General features: G+C 32.0%; 6 protein-coding genes across 8 annotated transcripts in view; 1 reads left to right on the forward strand and 5 right to left on the reverse strand.

Moving 5' to 3' along the window:
• The window catches only part of LOC101242318 (lysosomal-trafficking regulator-like), a 43,499-nt gene extending 37,966 nt beyond the window's left edge, over positions 1-5,533 (reverse strand). For 2 of the 3 annotated variants that reach the window (XM_018813978.2, XM_009862006.3), the window contains exons 1-5: positions 5,399-5,533; positions 4,815-4,909; positions 4,216-4,290; positions 3,602-3,689; positions 2,133-2,220 (exon numbers count right to left, since the gene is read on the reverse strand). In XM_018813978.2, coding sequence (XP_018669523.1) covers positions 2,133-2,220; positions 3,602-3,689; positions 4,216-4,290; positions 4,815-4,849 — 286 coding nt within the window. In that variant the 5' untranslated portion in view covers positions 4,850-4,909; positions 5,399-5,533. Of the gene's footprint in view, positions 1-2,132; positions 2,221-3,601; positions 3,690-4,215; positions 4,291-4,814; positions 4,934-5,398 lie in introns of all 3 variants that reach the window. The other variant, XM_026836689.1, reaches the window with a different exon arrangement.
• Positions 5,534-5,673: 140 nt separating this feature from the next.
• LOC100186320 (U6 snRNA-associated Sm-like protein LSm3) lies at positions 5,674-6,212 on the reverse strand. Its single transcript, XM_002128372.5, has one exon. It carries the CDS (start codon positions 6,166-6,168, stop codon positions 5,851-5,853), a length of 318 nt encoding a protein of 105 aa, XP_002128408.1. The 5' UTR covers positions 6,169-6,212; the 3' UTR covers positions 5,674-5,850.
• Positions 6,213-7,514: 1,302 nt separating this feature from the next.
• Positions 7,515-10,090, reverse strand: LOC100176113 (28S ribosomal protein S18a, mitochondrial). The gene is made up of 5 exons (XM_002128101.5): positions 9,910-10,090; positions 9,506-9,537; positions 8,982-9,086; positions 8,400-8,523; positions 7,515-7,819 (listed from the first exon to the last, which is right to left on the reverse strand). Exons 1-5 carry the CDS (start codon positions 10,016-10,018, stop codon positions 7,608-7,610), a joined length of 582 nt encoding a protein of 193 aa, XP_002128137.1. The 5' UTR covers positions 10,019-10,090; the 3' UTR covers positions 7,515-7,607.
• Positions 10,063-10,751, reverse strand: LOC100178426 (activated RNA polymerase II transcriptional coactivator p15-like). Its single transcript, XM_002128125.3, has one exon. The coding sequence runs from the start codon at positions 10,708-10,710 to the stop codon at positions 10,339-10,341; it is 372 nt and encodes a 123-aa protein (XP_002128161.1). The 5' UTR covers positions 10,711-10,751; the 3' UTR covers positions 10,063-10,338.
• An 823-nt stretch (positions 10,752-11,574) lies between these two features.
• On the forward strand, positions 11,575-13,240 carry LOC100180795 (protein C19orf12 homolog). The gene is made up of 2 exons (XM_002128290.4): positions 11,575-11,899; positions 12,386-13,240. Exons 1-2 carry the CDS (start codon positions 11,740-11,742, stop codon positions 12,637-12,639), a joined length of 414 nt encoding a protein of 137 aa, XP_002128326.1. The 5' UTR covers positions 11,575-11,739; the 3' UTR covers positions 12,640-13,240.
• Positions 13,241-13,911: 671 nt separating this feature from the next.
• LOC100179198 lies at positions 13,912-17,118 on the reverse strand. Its single transcript, XM_002128168.5, has 3 exons — positions 16,742-17,118; positions 16,117-16,255; positions 13,912-14,780 (listed from the first exon to the last, which is right to left on the reverse strand). Exons 1-2 carry the CDS (start codon positions 17,074-17,076, stop codon positions 16,129-16,131), a joined length of 462 nt encoding a protein of 153 aa, XP_002128204.1. The 5' UTR covers positions 17,077-17,118; the 3' UTR covers positions 13,912-14,780; positions 16,117-16,128.
• Between the last annotated feature and the right edge of the window lie 761 nt (positions 17,119-17,879).

Consider the following 17,879-nt stretch of genomic DNA (forward strand, 5'->3'; position numbering starts at 1 on the left):
TTGAATATATACATATACAGAGTGGGGAAAGATGGGACACCTTTAGCACCTAATATCAAATGATCCTGATCGTGTTTTAAACAATTAGGAACAGTCTATGGGAGTCCTCTTTTAATATTAGATGATTTCTACCAAATTTGAATAAAAAATAGACTGAAAAGGTGTCCTATCTTCCTCCACCCTACTGTTCATAAGATATATTAATAAAACACATTTTATTATTTGTTTAAGGAACTGTACATTCAGACTCAAACAAGTTTTGCAGTTTGGGTTATAAAATATTTATTTAGTTTTATTTAAATTAAACAACATACACTTTTTACTACTTTTTATTTTTTTGTTTTAAAAAGCTTTACAAAAATTTTTGTTTAACTGTTTTTCAAAAAATATTTTATCTCCTTTTCAAAAAAAAAGGCTATAAGAAGTAAAGTTGCTCTGCTTTACTATGCCCATGCACAAAATAGTAATACTGTTAGTCTTCTGCTAAATATAGCTTATTTACAATAGTTATACTGAGTTTTGCTATCATATCATAATAAACTGGCACAAGTTTTTAATACACAGTTGCCCTTCCTCATACCACACACTACACATACTGTGGTTTGCTCATAATAAAAAAGAATTTATCATTAAATGTTAACAGTCTCATATGATATACTAGTCTTAGGACCATACATGCACAATGTACTATACTAATGTTATACTGCAAGTTCAAAAACCTGCAACCTAAATTTAAATGCACAAGTGTAATTAGTGTATTTAAATGCACTTAATCATTGCCTTCATCGTGTATTCATATTTACTTATATTGTTTATATACGCACGTAAAGTACATGGCAAAGCCACAGTGTGCGCAAATTAATAAATCTTGCAGTCATTTTGAAAGTTTGCCTGCAAGCAGTGGTTGCAGAAGTGCTAATAAGCCCCAAACCCCCTCATTCATATAGAGTGTTGCGAACCCCAATTTTAATGCGGTATTTCAGCAATAAATTATAAATTTTGTAATATTTCATATTTGTCTTTTGATTTTTATATCAAATGCAACCTAGTATTGCTCTAAAAAAATAAGTGCTTAAATTTTAAATTAGTTTTTGTAACATCTTTGGAAATTAAAAAAAATTAAATTTGTTTTTTGACTTTTACATCAAATATAGCCTAGTATTTATTACTCAAAAAACAATGCATATTTTTTTTTAGATTTTGTAACATGATTCAATATGGATTTTACACAAGCCACAAATTTTTTCGTTTACAAATATTTTTTTGTACAGCATTACTGTATACTCATATTTTAACTTTTAAATTTCAATTCAATTTCACTTTTTAATGCAAACAGAAAAACAAACTGAGCTACTCACTAACTAATACTGCATAATGCAAATAAACACATAGCAAACATATTTACGGGACAATAATTTGTTTGCATTATATGTGATCAAACACATATGGCAGATTATAGTGTGCTAGTTAATCAGTAGGCTTAAAAGTTAGTTAGTGCATTGTTATTGATACAGCACTGTTTACTTTTAATAACTGGGTGTATTTTACTTTTAGGAATGAATGTAACTTGTTTTTATTTGCATGGCAACTTATTTTTTTGTCAGGTTTTCTGTTTCATTCACCTTATGCCTGCTTACGAGTTACCACATTTGCAAATTAAAAAAAATATTTTTTTTTCTGAACAAATTATTGGCTAGTTGGTTGGGGCAATGACTGCTAAGCGTCTTTTACAAAGACACATACACCCAAAATGGTGGCAGCATCGGGCCTTGAACCCTCCTTCGAGGGCAATCACTTTTTCTCAAATCACTGTGCCATGACGGCATTAGGTATATTTATATTAGTAACAAAATACTGTTGTAAAAATTCATAATAAAAACATAAACCTTCTCATAACAGTTCCCTGTACTTTAAATACCAAAGTGATTCTAGTATATAGTAAACATAGCCGATTTTTAACGACCACAAGATCTTACATTCATACCATAAATACAACAATTTTCTCAAGGTTTATTCAAAAAAAAAAACATTAAATTTAAACTGTTCACATTGGGGTAATGGCCTAAATCCTAAGACCCATGACGTGCCACGTTAAGGGACCTCACCCACATAGAATAAAATGAACTACTCACGTTTACTGAAGTCGTTGGGGTGGATTGCAACTAAGGCCACCAAGATGGAACAGCACAAGTCACAGATTTGTTCGGAACAGACGTAACCCTGTAACAGGAAATAACCGTAAATGAACTCAATTCTTGGGACTTTGAATACTGCATGGTATTTAAATGTACGGCGAACGCGGCAACCATGAACTTAAATGTGTTAAAAGATATTACATTTGAGACAAAATTTAAATTTATATTTTTAAGTGCGGTAACTCAAAACTTGTAAAACAGGTAAAAGATATTATTTGATTTAAATTAAAACTTATTTTTTAATTAATAATTTTTTTAAATATCAAAAACCTGTTTAGATTATAATTTAAAAAACTAGGTCACTAGTGTCAAATTATCAAAGACGAGACATATTACAAATCGTTGTCAAAAAGCATCAAAAAACAAATAGAAACGTATGACTAGCACAAAATATCTGAACATTTATAAAAAATAACAAAACATGCTTATTGCTCCTTTAACTACAGAAATAAACAGTATCTTAATAAAGCATGATTTCTTATTTTGGAAAAATATACAAATTTGCTATCCAAAAACTACCTAAAAACTTTGTTATACTTCGCGGTAAATAGAGTACAAATCATAAAATGCATAATTTCTAAACACCTATTTTTTTTTTAAATCCAAAATTTGCTGCCTGAAAACTATCTAAAGATTTTATAGTTGCTGAACTGGTATGCTAGCGATTCTACATTGAGTTATACTCTGCCGTGAATAAAGTACTTGTTGTGGTTATGCAGCACAGAAGCAATGACTCATCTTGAAGAGGAAATGATTATAAATCGGGGGGGAACAGACTTACTACACAGGGCAGTCATGAGATATGGATTAGATCGTGCTGTTTATTAATTCAGGACTTCAAAGAATTAAGTATTTCTTGATATAATGTTAAATGTGCTATAGTAAAAATTTTAGAAAGAATTAAAAAAGGTATAAATATATATATATATATTGTTTTATCAATTATGTTAAAAATTTAAGCTAAACGTTTTTGATACGACAGCTTTTTAATACAAAGAAAAAATAGTTGTATTTATATATACTAAATAGTAAATACATATAATATATACATTCAAAAAACAGATAAAAATGATTTTGCATTACACAGACATGTTAAATTTTAAATCCAGCATTATTATATTAGGGAAAAAACCCTAAATTTTATTGAAATTCTTATATTACTTTTGTATCCTTATTGAACAAGAAAAACGATATAGTAGGGGTGGGGTAAGTTGGGACATCTTTAGCACATGGTATCCAAATATCCTGATCGTGTTTTAAACAATTAACAATGGTATATGAGAGAATTCTTTGAATGTTTTTTGTTTACTGGCAAATGGGACGGGAAAATGTGTCCCATCATTCCCCACCCCACCATATATATTGAATTGATTATAAAATGAAAAATAAATAATATGCAAACCAACCTTCCTTGATAACTGAAGTAAAATTCTTAGAAAATTTGAACCATCACCTTGCAGAAGGTAAACAAGAGAAGAATTTTCATTGAGGCTCCTAAAAGATTGAATAAATAAATGCATAGTAGGGTAGGGAAGATGGGACACCTTTTCCTTAAATTTTCTCGTCCCATTTGGTAGTAAACAAAAACAAATTTAAAGAAATAAAAAAATGTATTCTTACCACCTCCACAGAACGTAGTTAATTGTTTAAAACATAATGAGGATATTTGGATATTATGTGCTAAAGGTGTACCGTCTTTCCCCACCCTACTATATGTGCCTAGTTTATCCATGTTTGGCTGGGTAATGACAGTCACACAGATTTTCTATTGCATATACCCCTACCCGTTTATTAGTTACTTGTAGGTAAAAATGTTTGTGATTTTTTCTTACTTTTTAATATATGGCTGTTAATTTACACACCCCATAGGAAACCTCTGTAATTTTCGCCAGACAAACATGCCCACAATGGTGACAGAACCGAGCCTTGAACCTGTAACCCCTGGTTTATATCATACCACTGTCCCATGTGCTTGTCACGGCACTGCAGAATAGTTACAAAGAATAACCATGACACTTACTCATTTCTTTGGCTGCCTACTCTTTTCAGAAGCTGTACTGAAGCCCAATCACCAGCGTAAATAATTTCGTCGTCACTGTGAAGAGATTTTGGTAAAACAAGCAGAAAAAACAATAAATACAACTATGGTGTTAAGATAAACTATAACTATTGATTGCAAATAAAAGGCAATTATCAAAAATATGTATAGTGGGATGGGGAAAGATGGGACATTTTTAGGCATAATATCTAAATATCCTGATCTTGCTTTAAACAATTACCAACGGTCTATGGGAGTAGATACACCTTTATAATCCTTTAAGTCTTCTTTGTTTACTGGCAAACAGGATGAAAAAATAAAAAATGAAAGGGTGTCCCATCTTTCCCCACACTACTATATATAAGTCAATAATCCTATTACAGCATGGTTTTTGGAATATATTAATTAAAAAGTGCAATTTAATTTTTGTGTCTATAAAACACAAGCCAAAACACAACTATTGCTTGCAATTTAAATAAGAGCAATATTTAAGTTTTTTTTGAATTCAAGATATTGTGATTTGACTCAAAATTTGAATACGGTAGTGCTTAAAAAATGCAAAAACAAGATGTGAGTTATACCATGTGTGGCTGAGGTTTTGCTGTGATGCAGACATGACATTAGGGCACTTGTGGTGGTTCCGGAGATGAGTAAACACAGTGTATGATGCGCAAGGCTGCAAAACAGCAATTTGGCAAGTCTGGTTTAAAAGCATATGATAAGCATAGGTGCCAAACCTGGGGTGACAGGCTAGGCAAGCCAACCCTGGATTTTCCACACAGCATTAATTAGTAAACATTAGGACTAAAAAGTGTGGTCAGTTTCATAGGCCAACTGTGGATTTTTTTAACTGCATTATTCAGTAAACACTAGGACTAATAAGTTGACATTTATAGTAATGGGTGTCTAACTATGTCTGCTTTTTTTTCATGGATTTTAAAAGGTTTGGGCTTATGGGAATAAGTAATTGCCCTTGCGTTAAAACAAACCATTGCAAATTAAAACAATTGCTACCTTTGCAAAAATAAATTTAAGTTAATTTTTAATTGCAGTTAAAAAATAAGAAAAAGCTTATAATTAAAAGGGTAGCATTTTACCAGTTACCACAAAATTTTTATAAAAAATAGATTAAAAGGCAGAAAACACAATACATTGATGTACTTACCTTTTAGACTGATCTAAAGCAAACCACATTCAAATAAGGTGAAATTTAAGCTGCTAAAGTTTAGCATTTTATATAAAATTTTACAGCAATATTTCATTTGAATGCCAACAGGGTCAAAACTAAACTATTCAATCTAAAACAGTTTGAAAATAAAAAGAATGGTTTATATTTATGATTGTTTTAATTGTTGTGCTGTTTTGGAACATATTTCAATGATTATGTAAATTAAAATGCACAATAAAAATAAGATTAGTACACTGTTTTATTATTTTTTTAATTTACTTAAAAAAGGACACAACAACAATGAAATAGTTCCCTTGTTAATAGTTTTTCTTCTTTTTTTGACATTATTTTACAATGTCCCTAACGATTCAGAGCACCATTTTTGAAAATTTCAAAATTCCCGATGAGTTCGATTTTTTTCCAAATCTTTTCATGGCCACTCTGCCTCTCTATGCTCCAGCTCTTAGTGGAGGGGAGACCAAGATGACACCGTCTCCTCTGACAAAGAGCATTGGGATAGTCCTCTTGGTCTGCTTATAGATCTCTTCGTAAGTTTCCTCGTCAATTTCGACAGCCGTGACCGTTTCTTCCACCTCTCCCAGCACCATGTTCAAATGCTGATCGTACGCGTGCAGTCGTCCACGCAACTCGCGCTCATTGCGCATTTTGACGTACACACGCTCGTCTAAACTCAAGCGAATTAAATCCAAAGGCTCTTCAACAGTTTGACTCGCTGGCGCTTGTTGTTGGTCTTCATCATCCGCCATTTTTGATCACAATTTCCTACACTGCTACACACTATAATACTCAATGCTTAAAAACAGAAAAAGTTTGAATATTATATAAATTTAATTAGTACTTGGTTTGAGGTTTTGCGAAATGTGTCAACTTAGGCCTATATAGCTTTTTTGATAACTATTAGTAAACATAAAGATAGTAGAAAGTCACAGTTAGCTATACTTGATATTGTTCTTGTTGGTTTGTGCCTGTGTACATTAATTGCAAAACTCCAAAACATAACTGCAACATCTATAAATTAACCAGTACACATTTGAGGGTCTTAACACTGACATAAATAAAGTCCATTTTATTGCAATGATTTTTTGTAGGATCATAAAACTATTACAAGCTACAACTTACATTGTTAACACAGGAACTTTTATTGGATTGATTACTTTAGCACCAAAGTGCTGAAGACACATGTATATATATGGAATAAACACTAAACAGTATACGGCAACTTAAAATCCGTAATTACACTACCAAAACATAAAACTACACAATCTTTTTTGCTGCATATATTATGCAATATTTAAGATATCTAGAAATGTTTGTGTCTGCAACGTAGCCAGGATTAGCGGGAGAGCTAAATTGGTACGAATGTGTTAACAGCTTCTAACGTTAGTTTCTAAATTCTATCCTAAGTCCATGACTAACTTTACGTAACTTAACTTACACAATAAAGTATTGCATTTGCCCAACTTACCCAGCTCTAACACGCAATACGATCATTCCAAAACTTGGTTTGCACGATTTTCTTTGAATTTCGCAGCACTTTAAGAAACCGCGAATGGCTAAGCGCTCTCAGGCACGACTTTTGTTTGTTTTACTTGACGAGTCATAATGCAGAAGCGCCATGCCGCCGTCTGCCGGGTTCTTTATATGAGTCAGCGTTTTTAATGAGAAACGTAATCTGAGATGTTCCAGATCTTAAACGATTAGTTTTACTTGACCCAACGAAATATGTATATATGTCTTTGTTTGACCATACAATATTAAAATTTCAACAGCCCTATTTTTTAATCCTCCCATTCCATCCAAGTTTCAAAGGCCATTTTATCTACACTCTGCAGTGCCTTTTGTTTCTTAACCCTTTTCAGTAGCCTTTTTAAACAAAACAAATTAGACTATGCTGTCCTAACTTCTGAAGCTACATTCTACCATCTTAGGTGTCTATGATTCTACACAACTTTTGATCAAGCTTGTAACAAAACAAAACTAAAAAACAGTCAAAATGGTTTCTAAATTACTAATTTGTGATGCTCGTAAATGTAAGCCAGGGGTTAAACAATACTGCTTTACCACGAAAGGATATTAATACACACATACAAGCACTACATAAACATTTTACTAAGAAAACTAGTTTAGCTCGGTTTAATTTTTTTAGCGAAAATGGAATACAATGAAAAGTATGAAACGAACTGTATTATAAATTATCTGTCAGTGGCTTGCGTGATACACGTGGTGCATCTCTTACAGATCTGGCATCACCAACTTTAAAATATCGCTTTCGATACCACAGTCCTCTACTTTTGATTGGCGTCCGACTTCCAATTTGATACCTGGTCAAATATCTGTTCAGTTTTGGAACTTCTGTGCCATGCATGTCAACTTGGCGCTCAGAACCAGGAAGCATGTCTATTAGAAAGAAAAAAAATATAGTAAGTATTAACAAGATGATCAATGTTTTCATTTTCTTTTTATAACCCATTCCACAGTAAACAGATAATACTTACAAAATTATACAGTAGCCCCATGACTCCTTAAGAGTGGTGTTTAATTGTTAAAAACACAACAGGAAATGTGGGATTTATGTGCTAATGCCATTTTATCTCTAGTACTATACACCGACAGACGACAGTACACCGACAGACGACAGCAATACCCTATGAGAACTAAAACTAGTTGCAATTTTACAGAAAACGTATCCACAAAAGCTTTAGGAATGTTTAGAAACACCCAATGAATTAACGTATATTTAACTTGAATTAATGTATATTTAGTAAGCCCAGATCTACCAATTAGATTTAGAAGTAATCATAAAATCATCTTGAATAAATATTGTCATAGATTTTATTTAAGCCAATATTCCATCTGCCATGAGATTGAGCAATGGTTACCAAACTTAGTTTTAATACAATCTATATCATATATTTTAAATTTTTATGCTGGAAAATCAATCCTTAAAAAATTGCATGTAGAGTGTATACAATCTTACTTGCTCTTTGGGCCATTTTCACGCAAGCGATTACTTTAAAATATTCTTTTCTTGACAAACCAGTTTCAGCTTGGCTTAAAATATCACCCTCACTGGTTATAAATTGGTTCAATATCAAAACATCCTGAAAATTTTAGGTTAGGTGGTGATAATTGTTTTAATGTTTTTTTAGTGAAACAGTGTGAAAACATCTTTTATTTGGTATCACATTATAATCTAAATTAATAAAATGTCTGTAACTACGTGTCGGAATGTGGAACAGTATATTATTTAGCTTGACTTTTAAAAGCAGAAAATGTCTTGAAAGGGCCGGTATTTTTCCAAATAAAGATATAACTAAATTAATAAATGTCTACAATAAATGAATTATCTCTATCTTATATATTCTAATGACACATTAGTAATGTTTCAGGGCAACCTCAGTAGTTTAGACTAATTTGATAAACTTTGTGCTTATTTACGGGTAACCATTACGTTAATATACCATAAAAAAATTATGCTACTTTACCTAAACTAAATGAACAGAGATATAACAAACAAAACTTGCATACCAAAGTATAGACGAATATTTTTCAAACTTACATAAGGTGTTATATGGATTCCCCTGCTTCTTAATGGACAGAGATCATTCTGATTAAGGCGTTGCGCATAGTTTGTAACTTTTTCCTCGAAAACTTTTCCACTGATCTGTAAAGTTATATTGCGTAATCAGCAACACACTTTTACAATAAACAGGCTCAGATGTAAGTTGTGAATTTCAGGAATTGACAATAATTATGATATTTGTCTGCTAGGTGTAGCGACCACGCTTATTTTCTTCCAGCTAAATGTAAATATGTTTTAAACTGTAAGCGTGTTTTAACAATTGTTGTTTTGTCGCTGTAATCTGTCTTTTCATTTAAAATATTTTTAAATCTTCGCTACCGTAATCGAAGAGAGTTATTACTTTGTAAGTGTTATAGCAGGTATCTGTCAAAATTAGTTTAAATTTAATCTGTTCCAAACAGGTTTTTTGGGCAAGGAAAATATATCATAGCAGAATATAAAAGAAAAATATATCATAGCAGAAGGTAAAATATACATGACGCAATAATATTAAAACTCACAGTTGTAACATTTCCATCTTCTTTCACTTCGACTGTAAAACAAAATAGTGAATGTAACTTATTCATCCACAATTGGTAGGGCAACAGTGGTCATAGCGCAGGTGTTCTATTTCACACACCTTGTGTCTGTTTAAAAGTTACCACATTCCACATATGCAACTTTGTAGCAAATTTCATATTTAGGGATTTTTTTTTTAGTAATTTATTGCTGACAACTAGACAACTCCTTGAGTTTCTTGCCCAGGGACATACACGCTCACAGAGGTAGCAGTAATGAGCCTTGAACCAGTAACCTCTGGGCAAGAGCCAGGCTCTCACAAGTTTGACTCGGGCCGAAAAAAAAAAAATCAATAATAAGACAAAAAAATAATAAAATTTCATGCTTCAAAATCTTTTGTTTTTACTTTGCCTGTAACTACGTGACGGGCTGAAAAACAGCATATTATTCAAGTTGACTTTTGGAAGCAGAACATGTTTGGACAGAGCCAGTATTTTTCCAAATGAAGAAGCCATCTGAGTTTCTTTTACATGCTAGCCCAGACCAAAGTTATTTAAACCTAAAAGAAAGTTTAAAAAAACAAAGTTCTGAAATGGCAGTTATCAGTATTTCACAAAAAAAAAAACACTTTAGAAGTGGGATAAGGATAAGAACAAAAAATTCCACCACATTTTAAACACAGATTACAAAACAGTACACAATCGTCAAGAAAAAAATATGAAAATTTTCATTAAATTTTTTTACCATATTTTCAACATAGATTACAAGACCAAGCAATACACAAAAAGTCAAGAACAAAAATTGGAACTTTTCACTAAAAAAAACTTGAGTTATCTCAACAAAACTGCTGAATCCTTGAATCCACTTCTTCCATAGACATCTTCAGTTTCTCCCATTGCTCTGTCGATAAACTGATGCCTTTTTTTCCTGGTTTAATTTCTCCATCTTTCTGATAATGCTCCCGAATGTCAATCAAAATCTTATCTTTAAAAGTCCGCACATCAATGAACTTCATCTTCCCGAGGTGGATCTTCTCGTTTGAATTGCCTCCGACCTCCGGAGTTGGAACATTGCTCCTCTTTCCAGAGTTCTGAACCTCCGGCTCCGATTTCCGCTTCCGTGATTGATCCTTACGGAGTTTCGCTTTCAATTTCTTCTCATTCTCGGAGTCAGAATCTGACGAAGTGAGATTCTCTTTCTTAGGCATTTTTACAAAAATTCTATGTTTTGTAGCGAAATTTAAACCTTTAAATAAACAAGAAAATGAGTTCACAAAATTAGTGCTAGTTTTAGACTTTGGTTTAATTAATCCAGATACCACATAAAATGCTAAGCATGTATCTCTAATCTCTTAACTCCAACCGTCCAACGTATTGACTTTGGTCTTACATTTTTTGTTAGCATAAAGTGTATAAATACTGGCCTAAACGACTCTATAGGCCTCTATTCCCTGTTGTAGGGAAATAAAATTAAAACGCACTGTTATGCTAATCTAGAGTTTACTACAGATATATACACTTTGAGAAATAGCAGGCCTCCATTTTCTAATACGACTTAAAGTACAACTATTTCTTGCGTAGATTTTTAAAGTCTAAAATACCTCGTAAGACGTTTTGCACTTGACTAAACAGACAGCAAATCGCAATGAATTATAATTTTAAATCTGACGAAAAAAGTTGCTGTCTTGCATACCACGTGACCAAAGCATGTACAGTGAACGTTTCTCCTTAACGGTATAGTGGTTTTATTGAGATATATATTTTTTAACTTTGTAGGCCTAAAAGTGTATCTAACTGGAAACTGTATGGTGCCACTTGAATAGAGTAATTAGCCTAAGAATACATATTTAACCAAATTTGTTTTCATCGCCAGCTACAACTTATTAGAGCCGAAATATTGGACAAATTAGGCGTAAATTTTACAGTCACACAATTTTCAATATAAAAAACATCACCTTTTTTATTTTTTAGCAAATACACATTTTTTAAAACTAAACCACCGACCCCTTGCACATTTTTTTAATTTCTGGTATCATTTATGGGGCATTCCCCGCGGTGTTTTGTCGGTAAATTCCCTAATAAAATTAAAGAATGCGGAAGTTTCGAAGTAATAGGGAAGCAGAGTTTCCATAACACACCAGTCGACGCTGTTTCTTATTCCAAGCAATAAAGCTACGTCTTGTAGAGCATTATTCCGTTCTAGTTTTGGAGAGTTTTATCGACTATTATACAGAAAAATGCCACTGCGTGTGGATGACGTTATGCAACTACTGAGCACTTTATCAAGGGAACAAAACCTAAGAGTTACGGTTACGCAATCCGCGCGTGGAGGCCTTATGGCTGGCGCGGGTGCTTTTATTGGTGGAATAGTTGGTGGACCAGTTGGAATTGCAGCTGGTAAATGTGATTTTATTACTTAAAATGCGAATACCTAAATTGTATACGTTTAACGTGGCAGGCCTAAACCTTTAAGAGCTTTTAATTTAATCGGACCCATAATGCTTATATATTTTCAGTTAAGCTTATTTAAAGTTCTAAATAAGAATAATTATGGCAACTATGCACCATTCATACATTTAACAGACTCACAATACGGTTGTATATCCTGGAGGTTTTGGATAATGCACATTTTCAAGGTTTAACACTGCCAGCATTGTGTGTGCGTATGTGTCCTTGGGCAAGGCACTTCAAGGGATTTGCTCCAACCCAATTCTCATAAGGGTTGCACAAATTGTCAGTATAATAGAAAGAAATAGCACCTAAAAAAACCATCAACAAAGTTATATATAAAGGTGTGAAACAACACCCATGTTTTGACGACTGTAGTTGCCTCGGCCCGCGAGAATAACCAAGTCTGACTAATTCTTATTATCTAATTCACAGGAGCCGCTGCTGGTGGTGCTATAGGTGCAGCGACAGCAAAGTCATTCAAACCATTACATGAAGTTATACTGGCCCTACCAGCAACACAGAAGCAAGACTTAGCTAACTTGGTTACAAGCATCATATCTGGGTTTGAACCGCAAGATGCTATTGCTTTGATTGCATTTGTTCAGGGCAGTGCTGCTTTACAAGGGCAAATCTTAAGCTCAATGCAAGAATACCTTACTAGTAAAGCTGGATATCAAATAAACTAAAAATTATCGGGATGATAAATATTCCTCCTTTTCTGTGTGGATGTCAAATTAATTGAAAAATATTGGAATGATAATTTTTTCTTCCTACCTGTGCTACTGGTTTAAAATCATTTTTTTATATTCACTTGTGTTTTGCAGAGATTGGAACATAATTATTATATTAGCCTATGAACACATTAATACATGTACACACACACACATATATAGTAGGGTGGGGGAAGATGGGACACCCTTTTATTCTATTTTCTTGTCCCATTTGATAGTAAACAAAGAACAGTTCAAGAATTATAAACCATATCCTCACGACTCCCATAGACCGTTGTTATTTGTTTAAAACACGATTAAGATATTTGAATATTATGTGCTAAAAGTGTCCGGTCTTCACCCTACTATATGCACTAATATCCTTTCTTTTTTACTAACATTTATTTAAATCATGTTGCTTCAATCTTGCATTAACAAGGTTCTATAAGAACTTGGCCACTGTTGTTAGAGTGACCAGTTGGTGTTAAACTATTGGTGTTATAGTTTGGATAAACCTTTTTTATGTGACTTGTATTGAGTTAATAAAAAATAAAATAGATACTTTATTTAAATATCAGTTTTTGAAGTACATTGTATTTGGCGGAAGGTTAAGAGTTTAACAGGTTGTTTGTTGTATTATTATAAACTTTAGATGAAAAAAATAGCTCATATTATAAGGCTGAATTAAATACAATTTATTAGTTTTATGCTTAGCAAGCAGTTCTTTGTAAACCTCTATTATAATAAAAGGTCTTGATTGCCAATCTATTATTAGTAACATTAAATGATTACACAATATGTATATAAAAGTCAAAATATACAACATCATAATAGTTATGAAAAAAAAAATATATGTATAAATAAACACCTTTTAAATAGCTAAACCCTATGTAACAAAAAACACCGATGTAAGTGAAACATTTATTTAAACATCTGCACAATACATGGGTGGGTAAAAATAAACAACATAATTATCACTTTATTTCTAAAACAAACAACATAGATTAATATACAGAAGAAATGTTTTTTGACCAGAACTTGAAATAAGTGTTTAACAAAAAAATTTTTTAGAATTAAAATTAAACTGTGACAACTGAAAAATTCTTCAGGGAAATTTAAGTAATAGGCATCAAATCTGGGGTGGCGGGGTAGACGGGCCTACCCTGGAATTTTCTGTATTTTATGATCATTAAACACTTTAACCAATAAGTTTGATTTTTTTGGGGGGGTAAATCTAAGAAAACGAAATTCATTCCACAGAGTTTTACATTTTAATTTTAACCAAGCTTACTGTTTCAATATTGGTATATGCTAAGCTATACTTGACCATAAAAAAATGATAAACACATTAAAATAAACAGTAACATCCATTATACATAAGTTTATAATCAATATAATAACTGGTGCACAATAGGGAACTTTTGTCGTAAAAAAGTTTCCACAATTACATCTACACAGTGCGGTTAAATTACGAGACAACTATTGCAAACTATTAACTAACCTTGTGTGTTAAAACATGCAGGTAGCTTAGAAAACATATGCCATGCATGATGAATACATCAATGAATACCATACTTGATAAACAAAAAATACATTTGTAAAACTTTTTACCAGCAGTGTTTTACATCCACAGGGCAAAATAGGCCACACTGATAAAAAAAAGTTTTTTTCAAAAAATGTTATCAGTTAACAAATTATGAACTATTAAAGCATGAAAAAAGTGATATGAACTGCTTTTGCCCAGCTGAGGTTAAGCTTTTTCGCCACTGGTTCATATTAAATAAAACAAAAATGTACTTTTCAATCTTTTACCCCACAATTTGCCATACAGGTTTCAGCATAGTGTATAAATATATATACATATTGTTCTAAATTGCCCAAGCTACATAATAGGAAGAAATTGTATTAAAAATTACACAAAATACGACAACAAAAAGACCAAAACTAAGCCTAGACTCTGGCATAGATAAAATGAGACAATTTATGACTGCAGTAAAATGTTTTTCTCCAATGACGATGAATAAAAAACATTTTCTCCAATGACGATGAATAAAACAATGTTGGTGTGTTATTCGTGTGATTTTCCTCACTTTCTGCTTCTTTGTACACCCATAAAACTGTAAAAAAAATTATAAAAACTGCTTTAAAATAGAATTTAAAAAAAAAATGAGCCTGGTTTTTAATATAGCATGGTGGGGGGACGATGGCACTTTAGTAAATAATATCCAATTATTTTGATAGTGTTTTAACAATAAATAACAGACGGGTGTTGTAAAATAATCCCAATCTCTCCCCGCCCCCCTACTACATTTATAAATTAAAACATTTTTTAGGTGTTTTAAACTTAAAGTAGTTTTTAATGTTTTAAAAATGAAGTGATTATTTTTTAAAGGCCTTTATATAATGTTATATTAAGAAATTTAGAAGTTCACTTATTGTTTTATATAATTTCCAAGTAAAATTTCAATGCTGTTCTAATATTCTGCACAATGTGACTGACAAAAAAAAACAAAGCCATTCACAAAAACTGAAGAAAAAAAAATTATGTATGAAAAATGTCACTGTTGTATTAAACCATAATGACCACTTATAATACAATTAAATAGACCAAGACAGGTTAATGCAATGTAAGATACATCTTGTGTACACGTCATTGCACTACACCCTTCCTATTACACCATACAGTGATAATTACTGATAATTATATCACCACTATTACGTAATGCTCACAGCAGGGCAATCAACAACTTGTGACTCATATTTCTTATTGTGTTATACCTCATAATGCATAATATGACATAACAAAGGGAAAGACAACATCACTCTACTGAAGACGTATTAACTTATTCAGGAAAAAATCTTAAGCAATGTCCATAACAATGCTATGTAGTTTGGTACAAATTACATATCCTACTGCCCTGGATTTACATGCGACTTTATATGAATATGATAAATACAAATTTACTTGTTTTTGAATATTTCAACGCATACTGCATTTCATGCGAAAGCAGCACTTATATACAATTGTCATTTTAGTTTTTTTTTAGTGGTTTTTTTTTAAAGCAAAACCAAACTACAAATATTTTATTTAGTTCAGCGCCATGACACAGTAGTTAGAGCTGTTGATTTTGAATTAAAAGATACAGGTTTTTAATGTTAATTGCTTCAGTTGTTAATAATTTATAGGTTATTGTCAATTTTCAATTTACAGCCCCACATAAAAATCACTCGCAAAATTGTATATATGTACATATGGCAACTCCATAAGGTCTATGAAAATAGGACAACCTATGTTGTAACATTTAGTCGGCAATGCGTGAGAATAAATAAGTGAAACTCCTACACCGCAATATTAAATCAAATTTATATCTCATGTCACGTCACAATAAAAAAGGATCAATAAAAAAATAATAAAAATACATAGGCCTATAAAAATATAAACTTCCAACTCACATGAACATCATTTCAATGAAAGGTTTTTGCCTCAAACACCGTATAGTCGTCTTCAGAATCACTTTGAAGAGCATTTAACTCAATATTTTCGTTCTTTGAACCAAGGAGTCCATAGCGTTTAGTTTTGCGCTTTTTGGTTCTAAAAAAATTACAAAAATTAGCATGAATCAAATCATTAAACGATAATATTTGACAAATAGTTGTCTTAGGTTATATAGTACGTGGGGAAAGACGGAACACCTTTAGAACATAATATCCAAATATCCTGATCAGGTTTTAAACAATTTACAGCAGTCTATGAGAGTTATAGGAATAGTTTTTAATTCTTTAAATGTTCTTTGTTTACTAACAGAATGAAAAAATAAACAAATGACATTTATACTGTACTTTTGAACTAATAAATTGCGTCTATTAAAACACTACTGGTACCAATACAGAATCCTTCCCTGACGTACAACAAAATTTCACAAAAAGGCAAAAAATTATTTAAAAAAAAGAAATATTACAAAAATGCAAAAAAAACTATCATAAAAAACAAGGTACCAGAAAAATCAAGTTATCACAAAAAAAGGAAAAAAATACCAAATAAACAAGATAGCAGAAAAAGCAAACAAGCTAGTCTCACCTGTAATATTTCACCACCATATACACCATCATTAGTGACATTGCCACTAACATGACATAAAATCCTCGTTTTAGCATCGGATAATTATTCTCCATGTTAAAAAAACCTGGAACTTTGTCCAAGGTGTGGTTATGGACGCTGGGAATAACATTTTCAACTTTTGTCGCGTTTTTTGGTTCGTTCTCTTCTGGTTTTACTTCAGTGATTGTGTTTTCAACTGCTGGCTGTTCTGGTTGTTCTGGTTGTTCTTTTGTTTCGTCTGCAGCAGTGCAGAAGTATAGAGAAGCAAAGACAATGGTTATTAAATAAAGGAAGCTCACTTTTATAGTCACCATTTTAACGATTAATATACCTGCATTTTTAAAAAATATAGCGTTAATCGTTAAGTAATATGTTTTTATCCTAATAAAGCATATTTATACATTGAAGAATCATTCAGGAGCACTAGATCAAGGCCAGATTCACAAGACTTATTACAATTACAGATATATATAATATTAATGTTTCTGAAATATTTTGCGGAAGATATTCAAAACGGTAAAACTGCCGCTGGTGACCAGTGGAAATTTTGGTCTCAAAATGTTCCTTACGTCATCCTGATACCCGCTGTATAATTTTTTTTTTTAAAACTTGGGCGTTCGTGTCGAAAATTAACTTTGAAAATGCGGGTTAAAAGTAGGGGTTAGGGTTGGGCTGGGGTTTTCCCTAGCAGAAAACAGTGCGAAAAACAAGATTATAACGTGCTGTAACGTTCGTAATATGTCACTACTGTGACGTAACATTCGCTATTGTGACGTAATATATCGTTAACCTTACGCAAGTCAGGCGAATTACTGTGACGCAGCATGTTTTCGTGCATTCTCAAAGTTAATTTTCGACACGAATGCCCAAGTTCTTTTTTAAAAAAATTATACAGCGAGTATCAGGGAGACGTAAGGAACATTTGAGACCAAAATTTTCACTGGTCACCAGCGGCAGTATTACCATTCAAAACAAAGAATGCAATACTACAATGTATTATGTAAACACTCAAAAAACATTTTTTTCTTCTGGCTAATAAACTGTACTATATTCATTTAGAATATTTATATACCACAAAAAATGTTCCACAATGCAACTTAAAATATAATAATTAATA

This window comes from Ciona intestinalis, chromosome 11 (assembly GCF_000224145.3).
Source record: "Ciona intestinalis chromosome 11, KH, whole genome shotgun sequence".
In the NCBI taxonomy this organism is placed as follows: domain Eukaryota; kingdom Metazoa; phylum Chordata; class Ascidiacea; order Phlebobranchia; family Cionidae; genus Ciona; species Ciona intestinalis.